Below are 13,128 nucleotides of genomic sequence, written 5' to 3' on the forward strand. Positions count from 1 at the left end.
CTCATAACACCGTCTAATTTGCATATTGTTATAATACATACCTGTGTATATGTATATGACAATATTAATGTGCTGGCAATGGCATATTTAATGAGTGCTTATTAATACTTCACCCAATTCTCCAACTTCTTAAAATATTTTCATGTCTAAGGTTCTTTCTATAACTAAACAAAAGCTAAACTTATCAAAAAAGTATCTTGAAAACCAAAGAAAAGTATGATATCACAATTTGTATTACAAATTTTTAATCATGAGAAAAATGTACAGATAAGACAAAACATTTTTATCTTCATCCAAAGATTCTCAGGACTCTCTGTGGCTCAGCTTATTCTACTAGTTTTTAAAAAAGTATTTTTTTCAGCCACAACTCATGAAGACTATTTACTAAGGTGTGGAAGATGGCTGAGGTCTTATAAATGGAACACTGACACTTTTAGGTACTGAAGTGAAATATTTTTTATGCTGCATTGAAGGGAAGGCTGATAAACAATATCTTTCCTTCACCTCTCTTTACCCCTCTCAAGGTTAGAAAACCTAAGGAAAAATGATTTTCTTAGGCAATAAAAAAATAGCCATTATTCAAATGTTGATGTTTTGTTGATGGCCAGGAAGGTTCAATCTTGTAGTTTTGTAACCACAAGAATCTTATACTACCATTGTCTAAATTTCTCTGTAGCTAATAAAAGGGGTCACTATTTAAGAACTATTGATTCAAACATCCAGCTACTAGCTAAATGTCCAGATATTCATTCATCAGTCAAGATGTGCAGTGAAAGCAGAACTCAATTCTCTGACTCTTCTGAAATGTTAGAAAATTTCCGTCGCTTAGCTTCTCCAAATTCTCTGCTTTTGGCTCTCCTTTCTGCATACTGGAAGACAGACAAACAATGGGGAGAAGATAATGTGAAAAATAAAGGCAGCCTAAATATATCACTGAATTTCACTAAAGCTCCGGTTGGATTTATCATTTAAGAGAGAAATTTTTAAGATAATTTATTCCACATTTCCTATTTCTTACTTGCAAAGAATTTAGGAGTTAAGAGAGACATTTTGGAGGTCATTTAGTTTAACTTCTTACCAGAATCACAAATCCCTTTTATTACAGCATCCATAATATAGATGATCATCTATCTAGTCTGAACTTGAATATTTGCAGTTGTCTACTGTTAGCTCTTCTTTATACTAAGCTTAAATTTCTCTCCTTGTAATTTACTCCTGAAATTTCTTTTGGAGATACAGAAGAAAATACTTTGCTCCTTGAAAATGGCTATCATGTGTTCCACTTATGTTTTATCTTACCCAATTCCTTTCATGGATCTTCCTCTACTAGTCTCTAGCCCTTTTACCAATATTTACACTCTGATCCAAAGGATGGTGACTACTTTTATCCTTATTTCAGAGCAGCATTTTTGTCTGGTTACTGCAGCATTTTTTATTTGAAAGATTTTAAAGTTATTCTCTCCTTTCTTGAGATATTAGAGAATGAGATAACCATTTGAATAGTCATACTTTAAATATAACACAAAAAAACATACATCTTCTGCACTTGATAAGAAAGGAGGGAGCCCCCAAGGGGTTTCTTGGAGGAAAAAGAAATTCTTTTGGTGGCTTCCTTTCTACCTTTCAATGCTCTAACATGGCCTTACCTCTTTTTTTAGGCATTTCCGCATCTCACGATCAAGATCATTACAGTGACCAAAAAATTTCAGAACACTGTGCTGTAACACAAAACCCACAAAATTATTTTATTAATAAAATGGAAAAGTCTGTTGTATAAAACACATTTAAATAATTCTTATATAATTCTCCATTCATGTGTCAACTTCATTTAAAAACAAACAAACAAATCAATGTATGAATTCATTAGTAAGGAAATCTTGATAAGGAACTTCTAACAATGAAAGTCAACCAACACCTGCTCTTAGGCAGTTTCCTGAGATGTTATTTGCATGGGATCACACAGCTAGCATGCATCAAGGTCAACTTGAATTCAGGCTTTCCTGATTCTGCAGCAAGCTATGAATGAGACCAAGACTGTCTCTCAATCTGATGATAGTTAATTAAAATTGTCTAAATTCTTAAACAGATCCATCTGGGCCTATCTTACCAAAACAACGCAAGGTTCTTTTTTGGGGAGGTATATTAATTCCCACCCATTAAGATTACTTCATTAATTTATTAAAATCCTATCAAAGAAGGAAGTTCCAATTAATTATTCCAAATATCTCCTCTTAGAAACATGGAAACAATGAATATGAACTTGGACAGACAGCCTGCTTGGTTATATAGTCCACTGGTCCATGAAAAGCCAGGACATGACTGAATACCAGAACAAGACAATATTACAAAATTTATCCATGAAATGGTAGTAACTGCAATGTAAAATCATGCTTTTTAAAGGAAATAAAGGCAACCTGCTTCAGAGAGCAACCAAAAACATATACTACTTTGGAGTATGGGCTGCTTAATAAATGTATGAAGGAGGGGGACCAACATTCAATAGTTTTAAGTGTTAAGAACTGAACTCAAAACAGTGGAACACCTAATACTTGCAAGTAGAATGACATACTGACTTTGTGTTGTGAGAGATATGCTATTTATATATCAGATAAGATTTAACTCATGATTTCTTCACTGTTGTCCACTAAAAGCAAGGGATACAGGAAATTAAGGGTGACAAAGTATAATGGAGAATATTTGGAAAAAAGTTAATGGAAGGAGAAACAAAATTTTTTTCTCTGAAATATACTAGAGACCATCTAGACTCAAGGAAGAAATAAATGAATTTGGGAAACAAATAAATGGCACAAGCATGATCCAGTAGGGAATGGAAGCACCAGATATCTACTGGTCCTCTCTTAACCAAAATTATTAATATTGATTATCTCCTAATTTGCCTAAATGATAATTTATGCCTTCAAAAAGGGGAGGAACTAATAAGGATTCTTATTAAAATGGAGAAATTAATTGTTGGGATAGAAATGATGAGACCCTTGAAACAAAGGGACCGTTCCTTCCTAGGTGGCAGATGTGACTGCTGAGTTACTATCAGAAACAGTTGAAAGATCATGGAAAAATGAGAGAAAACACAAAATTGAAGCTAGATAAGTTCTATGTTGATTTTCAAAAATGGGATTAGGATAGTTTTCAATTGATAAACCAATGAACTTGACTTCAAATTTGAAAGAAAATTCTAAACTGGATCACTAACAAGATTGTTGAATATCTCCAAAAGGAAACAACAATTATAAAAGTGCTAGTAAATCTTCATTAAAACAGGCTATGCCTCGTCTAATTTCCTTTTCTGATAAAGCTATGAAATGACAGAAGAATGGAGAAATGTTTGGTAAAATCTCAAATTATTATTGTAGAAAATCTAGAAAGATAGGTTAGATTATTATATAATCATGAATTTGGAATTGGTTGAATGGCAGGATAACAAAGAGTGGTAATTAATAGATCAATGTCAAATTGGCAAGTCTCTCCATAGTAGTGCCTCAGGGACTGGTACTTGGACTCTGTGCTATGAAACATTTTTCTCAAATTACTTGAATAAAGGTGTATTTATGTAGTAGTAGACGATGTATTTATCAAATTTACAGATGACACAAAGTTGAAACTGAAAGACAATACTGAATCATAGTCAACATCCAAAAAGATCTTGACAGGCTAAAGCAGTGGTGTCAAAATGAAATAGAAATGTAGACCACCAAATCATGTAAAAACAATTTCTGCAGGTACAGACTGACTTAGAAAACTATATATTACCATTATCTATGTTTTGTTCTATTTTTATTTATTTTGTTAATATTTCCCAATTACATTTATTTGGTTTTATATTCAAGAGTGTAGTGAGCCATATGTATGACACCTTTGGGTTAGAATACTGAACTATTCTAAAAAGCAATTCACTAGAAAAAAATCTTTTCCATAGTGATTCCAAAAATCAATTTCACAAATATAAAACGGGAAGCCTGATTTATAAAACCTTCTCTGAATTGTGGGTTTTAATAAACTGTAGGCTCAGTAAGAGAAAATACTGTGAGGCTGTAACCAAAAAAAAAAAAATTAAAAAATTGGATTTCATTAAAGGAGGTTTTATCTTATAGGACAAAGGGATGATGATTACTCTGGATTCAAATGTAGAAAGAACACATTTGTTAACTATTGTGTTCAATTAGGGGCATCTGAATTTGAGGAAAAGGAAAATCTGGAGAGAGTGTCAAGAGAACCCAACCAAGATCATAAAGAATTGTGAATTAACACAACAAAAATAGGTTGAAAGAACTAGAGATGTGAGCAGGAGAAAACAGACAAGACAGCTTTTTAAAAATGCTCTAAAATCACTACTGATTAGAAAAATGCAAATTAAAACAACTCTGAACTACTCCCTCACACCTGTCAAATTGGTTATCATGACAGAAAAGGAAAATAACAAATGTTGGAAGGAATGTGGGGAAATCAACACACTGATATCTAGTGAGTCAGCCATTCTGAGGAGCAATTTGGAACTATGGCCAAAGGGCTATAAAACCACCCAAGCCCTTTGATCAAGCAATACTACTACTAGGTCTATATCTCAAAAAGATAAAAAAAAAAAACAAAAAAGGACTTAAATGTACAAAACTATTTATAGCATCTCTTTTAGTGGCTACAAAGAACTAGAAATTGAGAAGATGTCCATCAATTGGGGAATGGCTTAACAAGTTGCTGCATGTGATTATGAAAGAATACTATTGTGCTTTAAGAAATGAGGATACTTTCAGAAAAACCTGTACTCACATGAATTGATACAAAGTAAAATGGGGAGAACCAGAAGAACATTGTTCCTAGTAATAGCAATACTGTTATGATGATTTACTATAAATAACTTAGCCATTCCCAGTACTACAATGATACAAAACAATTCTGTAAAATTTGTGATTAAAGTTACTGTCCATCTTCAGAGAAAGAACTGGTAGACCCTGAATTCAGATCAAAGATACTTTTTTCCTTATTTTTCTAGGACTTATCAACGATTGAAGTCTTTGAAACAACTAGCACCACCACCCTCAGAAATGAGAATAATAATTATATTCCTATTAGCTAAGATACAACAAAATACTATCCAATAGGATGAGTGGTCAGTAGGACCAACCAAGGACCCAAGGACTTCAACTTTTTCGATCCTTAAATTCTCTTTTTTTAAAAAAGTGTTTATTTTATAGTTCATGAAAGAACAAGAGGCTCTTATCTCGAGTCATATGGCCTTGTAAGATTCTGAATTCCAAATATTTTCCTCCCTTTTCCCCTATCAAGATGGCAAGAAATTTGATATAAGTTATGTATGTATAATCATATTAAACAAATTAATAATGTTGTAAAAAAATCAGAAAAGGGAAAAAAAAAGAAAAACAAAAGTGAATATATAGTATGCTTTGATCTGCATGTAGAATCCATAGTTCTTTCTTTGCATGTAGATAACATTTTCTATCATGAGTCTTTTGGAATAGTCTTGGATCATTGTATTGCTGAGAAGAATTAAGTCTATCATAACTGATAATCACATTATCTTTCTATTATCATGTACAATGTTCTCCTGATTCTGCTTACTTCATTCAGCCTAAATCTTTCCAGGTTTTTCTAAAATCCATTTACTCATCATTTCTTATAGAGCAATAATTTCCATTACATTCATACACCACAATTTTTTAGCCTATCCCCAATTGATAAGCATCCCCTCAATTTCCAATTCTTTGCCACCACAAAGAGAGCTGTTGTAAACATTGTACATGTGGGTCCTTTCCCCTTTATGATCTCTTTGGGATATAGACCTAGTAAGAGTATTGTAAGATCAAAGGGAATGCTGCTGCATGTTTCTGAAACTCAGTAGATATCATGGCAAAATGGAATTTACCAATAGTATGAATTTAAATAGCTCCATTTTGTTTCTAAACAGGACTACTCTACTATACTGGGAAAGCAAAAAAAAAAAAAAAATTAAGTGTTTATCTGAAAACTTCTTAAGCCCTATATTCTATGTTTTCTTAATACAGTTTAAACATATATTCTGATTTAATTGACTCTATTGTGTGCCATTGATATTTTGCTTGAAATGTCTGAACCATATAACACCTAAAGTATAAGTTTCTTAATGAGAATTTTTTACTCCAATTATAATTATTTCTAATGATGAGAATATTTTACTCCCAAATTTCCTGTAGCCTATTAGTAAAATGTTTTGCTCTTAGAAAATACTGTTAGTATAGCCAATCAGAAGAGTTGTTTCCTTTGATTTTTTTTCCTATAAAAAAGCTCTGCAGAGGATAGAGCACCAGTCCTGAAGTCAGGAAGACCTGAGTTCAAATCTGACCTTAGACACTTAACATGGCCTGACTGTATGATCCTGGGCAAGTCACTTAACACTAACTGCCTCAGAAGGAAAAAAAAAAAGCTCTGTAGAAAATGCAAAGTTGAATTTGTCCCAAGATGTTAATTCTCAACTTTGTTTCCTTCTAAGTATATCTTTTGATATTAGCAATTGTCTCAAATTTTATTTGGGATACCCACAATATGTAGGTGGAATGAAATGGAATAAAAATTTAAGTAACTATTTTGTTTCTATGGTTTTAAAAGTACTAATTTACAAAAAGTCAAGAAAACACAGCTTTTCATTATCAAATAAGATAGTACCAATAGAAAGTCTCAGAAATTTTGATAATCTAGTTAAAGACAGACCCTTATTTTACAGAAGATGAAAGCAGCTGCCAAAGAAGTAAAATAACTTGAGATCACAAAACTAACAAAGCTGGAACTAGAATCCAAATTTTAAAAATCTATGCCAGTATTCTTCCCACCATACATGCTATTTCATATTAATATAAATACTCAAAGGACTGCTTAAGTCTTTTTGTCAATGAGGGAAAACTGGTGTAGAATACCCTTCACTAACAAAAGTACTTCCCATCTATGGCTTAGCAGACGAATTGTAGGGGATTGTTTATAACCATGTGGTGTTACCGATTGTCAAAAGAGAAAATCACAACTTCATGAAACTTAAGTGAAAAATGGATTCATTACAAGAAAAATAAAAATGAATGTGGAACTCAAAGAGTTTACAATCCACATAGAAGTTTGCATACTTATGAAAGTACAATAAAGGAAGAAGAAAACAGAAATCTTCACTTAAAAAGGAGTGTGGTACAGGAGGGGAAAAAGTGCTGTATAAGTGGGAAAAGGACCAAAAAACTTCCCCTGAAAGCAAGGTGTTGGCAAAAGTTGAATTCTTTTCCCTTGGGAACTGTTAGACCATACAGATAGGAAGATCTTTTATCTAAAGGAATCCCAGAAGCACAATAATTTCCCAGTCTAGGACAGGCTGACTCATGACTATTAGGGGGCCTTCAAACTTTTTAAATAGGGGGCCCTCAGACTGTTGGAGGGCTAGACTATAGTAAAAACAAAAAACTTTGTTTTGTGGGCCTCTAAAGAAATCTCATAGCCCTGGGTGAGGGGGATAATCGTCCTCAGCTGCCACATTTGGCCCGCGGGCCATACTTTAAGGACCCCTGAAGACTCTCAAGGACATACAGAGAATCCAGCTTGGGATACAAGCAACACATAATGTTAGGTTAGGTAGGACCTCCTGCATATTCTGATCTAAAAGACAAGTTCAGGGAATCCTACAGTCTTCTTTAACACAATCATTTGGGTCAAATTTGACCAAAGATAATTTTAGATAATTTTAAAATTCCCCCCCTCAAAAAAAAAAAAAAGGTGCTTCTCCTCAGGATAACTTTCAATGACTATTAAATTAGAAATACTTTGATAAAGCAAAAATAGTAAATTTATTATTTTGTTTGAATTATGAATTCCAAAGACAAATACAGATGATTTAGTACTGTCCACACTATATTATCTTTCCTATTAGTACAGATAGCTGTGACTAATGCAATTGAGTTAATAAGAACATCTAATAATATGATTCTTTAATAACACCCAAGAATAACTATCTTCAACTAAATTACATTTTTAAAAATTCTTACCTTTTTGTGGCATTCTTTTAATAGGTTAATTAAAGTGTTACATTCCTCAGTGTGCAGGTGTGGAGATAAGTCAGGATGCATCTTTGGTCAAGGACAGTAGACCAACACGTGGAAATTTTCCACCTGTTAACAGAGCAGAACTTTAAAATATGTATATATTGCAAATGCTAATACACTTGCTTCTTTATACTGTTTCCAGTTAACAGCATACATTAACCTTATCGGAATACAAACAGAAATACTTAAAATTCCTTAAGTGTCAAGCAATCCCCTGAATCAGAAAAAATTTCATTCAATATCTTTATTCATTTAGCTTAATTCTGGGTCCCTCAGAATAAACTCCATTCTTACAATGATTCTGTCTTTCATAGAGTTTAAAGACAAAGTTTTAAAGCAAAATACTTAAACATACCAATAACTTTCAGGACTACAAGAATTTCTTTCAAGAAACTTAACTTAATAAGCTACTATAGTTAATAATAACTAAAGAGGACCACATCCCCCTCATTTCCCAATACATACCATATTTCCCTAGAAAGTTAAGGGTAAATCTTTGTAATAAGGAAATCAGAGCTCTTCCCTACTAGGCTTGTACAATTCCAATGATTTTCTGGAAGTTCTGAGGATATCATTTGATTGATGAGACATCACTGTATTAACACTATCAAATTATTATTACTAAGGTGATGCTAATGTTGATTTAGAAATAACAATGAAAATGAAATATGGAATTAATATTTACTTACTGCTGAATTGACAAACAAAACTTTTATGGAAATATAAAAAATTTAAATAAATGATTCAATCATTTAATAAAGTCAATTACTTTCTTTAAAATAATTATAAAACAAGGAATTAATGTACATATATGTAAAATAGAAACAAAGTAGATATAAAATGTAAAAATGAGTGTCAAGTAAATGGTTCTAAAGATTCACAAGATACAGAAATGAAGACACTGAAAGCCTCAAAAAAAAAAAAAGTAATGATCAGTATAAATACTGGGGCAAAAATAAGAAATAAACAGTGTTTGTGTGTTAATGCTCAGGTGACCAATTTGGAATACAAGAAGTTAGGAAACAGAATTCTAAAAGCCTCAGCAGCTAAATCAATATTTATTGCAATCAATGGTAAGAGAACAAGACTCAAGTCAAAACCACCTGAATTCAGGGGAGGTCTTCATGTCATTAGCTAAATGACCCTAGACCAGGGGTCCTCAAAGTATGGCCCGAGGGCCAAATGCTGTAGCTGAGGACGATTATCCCCCTCACCCAGGGCTATGAAGTTTATTTAAAGGCTCACAAAACAAAGTTTTTGTTTTTACTATAGTCCGGCCCTCCAACAGGCTGAGGGACAGTGAATTGGCCCCCTATTTTATAAAAGTTTGAGGACCCCCTGCGCAATCCCTTAAACCTCTCTAAGCCTTAGGTTCCTTGTTTGTAAGATAAGAATACTAACATCACAAATCTCAGTTATTGTAGGGAGCTAAATTTATAATATGTAAAGTGCTATATAAATGCTATTATTACTATAGTTAACACAAAAGATTTGCCTTTGGGTGATGAAGATGAAATGATGGTTATTTAGCTTCATAGGATCATAGATTTTTTCACACATTCTATTTCCCAATAAAATAAATTGCTAGTAGCTAGCTGTTTCCCTCCAAAATCCTATTTTCAAGTTCCATGCTTTCACAAATGCTGTGCTTAAATCTGAAATGCACACCATTCTAATTTTTTGCCTCTTTTTATACAATTCTTATCAATTCTTTGTATCCCTGTTCAAATGCCATTTCTCTTAGGATGTCTTTCTGGACTTTATAACCACTTCACTTTCAATATTAAAGGGTGCAATTGTACATCTCATCAATTACTTGCAGTTGTTCTCTTAGACTCTAACCTCTGTGACACTATGTGAACTCTCTATGAGAGACAAGTTTAATCAAATTTTATAAGCCTAAACCCAAATTCTAAAATTCTAAACTAAAATTAGTGTTTTGTGCTTTAACTGTTAAATGTCTAATAGCCCCAAAATTAATGATGTAATTAGTTTTGTGAAAACAAGTAACTGGAAACAAAGTAGATGCCCACTGACTGGAATGTTGGCTAAACAAACTAATAATGAATGTAATGGAATATTACTGTGATATAACAAGGTACTATATACAAATGGCTCTCACTTTACCTAAATTTGCATTAATAAATTTGTCTTGAATTCTGAAATGGGCATTTGTGTTTAACTTTATTGAACAGTACTGTGGCTCCTCCACCCAGCTCCCAAGTCTTCCCAATGCCCTACCCCAACCCCTTCTTAAAAAACCTTTCCAGTTGAAAGCAGTGCACCAGGGGGTTTGAAGCCATCTGTATATAAGTCCTCAGTCACCTAGAGACCTTTTTCCCCACTCAGCAAATCTCATCATGTCCGTCCTCAATCAAAATTTCTGGCTTTCTCCAGTCTGTAATCCCATCCAGGCGCTGTGTGTCACTTACCCTACCCTGCCAACTTCCATTATACAGAGAACTTTTAAGTTGAGGTTTAAAGAATAGTTCACTTAATGTAAAGCTAGAATTGAATACACACAAGCCTGGAAAGACATGAACTGACCTAAAAATTAAATAAACTGATTAAATTAAATGTGAATAAATTGAGTAAAATCAAGAAAACCACACACAAAGGCTGCCAAAAATGTAAAGGCATAAAACAACAACAAAAAAACTGACATTGTGTGGTATTCTGAAATTTTAATAATAAGCTTGGCCTCAAAAAAGATACTTTCCACATTTTGCAGAGTAAGGAACCATGTAATTGACAGTTTTTCAACATATTGGCTAATTTTGTTGACTTTATTTTTAAAATTTTGTTAAAGCTGGGATTCTTAACCTGAGGAATCTGAACTTATTTTTTTAAATAAATAAAAATAAACATATATAGTATAACTGGCTTTCTATTATATTTTATCTTACGCATTTAAAAACAGCATCTGAGAAGGGTTCCATTGGCTTCAACAGATTTATCAACGGATGGATTGGGGGAAGGAAACTAAAAAGATTAAGAATCCTATGTAAGGGATGCTCCTACTCAGAGGGAAAAGACAAGAGGATATTTAGGCGATAAACAAAAAAAAAAAAAAACGAAAAACAAAAGACAAAAATTTGTTTTTAAAAATACATACATTTACATAAACTTGGGATTAGTTAATTCAAACACTTAAAAGATATGTAGGCTCAAAATTCTGGGGCTGGGTCAGAAAAAGCAGACTCAAAAAACATTTAAGAACTTTTAACCTCGAGGTTTGCTCAGTTTCCCGAACTGTAAAATAATAGCACCTATCGTTCCGGATTGTGGAGAGGATAGAGAGCTTTGTGACCTTAGGGCAAGTCCAATACCTTCTTTGGGCCTCGTTTCCTCCGCAGTGTATGAGGAATGGGGTTATTAGGGTGGGTGGGCTGGAGAATGTCTCAAGTCTTTGGTAAATTCAAACTGAATAGGGGCCCGAAACCATTCCGTCTAGAAAGCGCAGGGCCGAATCTCACCTCAGGAGGCAAGGAGGAAGGCCCAACCGCCAAACCCGGAAAGTCTGCTAGATGTTAGGGGTTGCAGCCTGATTCCGGAAAGAAGGCCGAAGCGACCTCAAATAGTCGCTAAAAAAGTGGGGGAGGGGACAATGGGAGGGGTAGGGAGGGAGGCGGGGAAACAGTTCGTAGATGACGTTAAAAAAGATACCAGCCAATTCCAGTACTTCTAGTCCGCGAGCATGAAACTTCTGCTAGAGTCCTCCTCCAGAGGAGCTGGACGTCTCCACGTAGATCTCGCACTAGGTCTGAGCGACTTTACTAGAGACGCTGGGGAAGCGTTGCGGCTTCCAAGGTTAAAAAATTCCCTTTTATCCATAATTCATGAAGAAAAAAAACATATGAGTCTATCGTCCAAAATTAAATACCTTTATTCCAGTTTAAAAGGGCTGTCTCGCTAAGCAGAAAGGAACTAGTGCTTCGGTAGTTCCTACCACCCCCCCAACTATAGGGTGAATGGTATTTCCCAACTCCAGGTTCCCTGTGGGTGGGACAAGTCTTTGCAGACAGCGTAAGCTCTAATTGGTGAAATTTGAAGGGAAGTAGGACGAACCCTGGACTGGCGCGATCCGCGAACGTTATGTGGACTCAGGAGGCGGGTGCTGCGGTAGCCTAGGTAAGGTGTAGTGGGGTTGGCACTGGACACATTGAGCGAGATGTTGGCTATTGGTCTTCAGTCACAAGCATGGTGATGTGCGGTGGGAAGTTTGGGGCGTTCTAGGTTTCCCGGGGTGTCTGTATCTCCCTCACGGAGCTGTTCTTTCAAAAATTTCTTTGCTGCGGCTGGGGCGGAGATTTCTAAGCTGGGTAGGTTTGGAAGTTGTTGCTGTGCTATCGTCTCGGCCACGAGACTGAGCCGTGTTGTTCTCTCGCCCCCACCACTCCCTACTCCCCTCCCCCCTTTACCCTCTTGTCACCTGGAGAAGTCACGTGAAGTTGTTGTGGCTGCTCTCTGCCTCCATCCTCTCTCTCCCCATTCCGGGAAATTGGGGTTTCGCGGGTTATAAGTTTATAGTTCCAGAGCTGGAAGAGGTGTATGATGCCCAATCTTCTCTCGTTACAGGTTAGGAAACTGAGACCCAAGAAGGTTTGGTGACTTGTCTCGGTCTCACAGGTATGAGTGGTAGAAGCAGAATTTGAACCTGATTCCCTTGGCTTTAGAGCCTTTGCCTCTGGCACTTGCTACTCTTGTGGTCTTCCTCAGAAACAAAGAAAGGCTCTGGGAATGTAAGAGTAAAAATGGCATACTCTTGATCCGGAGACAGATGAAGAGGGGAATATGGTACAAGATGCAAAATAGCTAACTGTTTGTAAAGTACTCTCCATCTATTTTGTCCTTGTAAATTGAGGCAAGCTAAGGAAGTGCAGCAGGTGGAGCTTTGGGTTTAGAGTTAGGAAGCCCTGAGTGCAAGTCAAGCCTCAGAAATTTATTAGTTTTGTGATCCTAAGTAAATCAAACTCTTTCTTCCTAATTCCTCAGCTATAAAATGGAATTAATATTAGAACTTACCTCATAAGGCGATTGTGGGAGT

General features: G+C 35.0%; 1 protein-coding gene across 4 annotated transcripts; it reads right to left on the reverse strand.

Annotated features, from left to right (window-relative positions):
• Positions 1-228: 228 nt before the first annotated feature.
• Positions 229-11,838, reverse strand: CMC2 (C-X9-C motif containing 2). Of its 4 annotated transcripts, none has more exons than XM_051976163.1 (4): positions 11,748-11,838; positions 8,025-8,147; positions 1,647-1,718; positions 229-869 (listed from the first exon to the last, which is right to left on the reverse strand). In XM_051976163.1, the coding sequence occupies exons 2-4, from the start codon at positions 8,103-8,105 to the stop codon at positions 783-785; spliced, it is 240 nt and encodes a 79-aa protein (XP_051832123.1). In that variant the 5' UTR covers positions 8,106-8,147; positions 11,748-11,838; the 3' UTR covers positions 229-782. The 4 variants fall into 4 exon arrangements, with proteins under 4 accessions (XP_051832123.1, XP_051832121.1, XP_051832122.1 ...); XM_051976161.1 differs by lacking the exon at positions 11,748-11,838 and adding an exon at positions 11,558-11,727; XM_051976162.1 differs by lacking the exon at positions 11,748-11,838 and adding an exon at positions 11,411-11,551.
• Between the last annotated feature and the right edge of the window lie 1,290 nt (positions 11,839-13,128).

The sequence above is a fragment of the Antechinus flavipes genome, chromosome 2 (assembly GCF_016432865.1).
Source record: "Antechinus flavipes isolate AdamAnt ecotype Samford, QLD, Australia chromosome 2, AdamAnt_v2, whole genome shotgun sequence".
Lineage (NCBI taxonomy): Eukaryota > Metazoa > Chordata > Mammalia > Dasyuromorphia > Dasyuridae > Antechinus > Antechinus flavipes.

Bases quoted from the DNA above. Each gene is read 5' to 3' on its own strand.
- CMC2 (XM_051976163.1), bottom strand. From the start codon at position 8,105: ATGCATCCTGACTTATCTCCACACCTGCACACTGAGGAATGTAACACT. The intron at 1,719-8,024 runs GTAAGAATTTTT...TTTGTGTTACAG, and splicing joins TAAAAGAATGCCACAAAAAG to CACAGTGTTCTGAAATTTTT. The intron at 870-1,646 runs GTAAGGCCATGT...TCTGTCTTCCAG, and splicing joins GGAAATGCCTAAAAAAAGAG to TATGCAGAAAGGAGAGCCAA.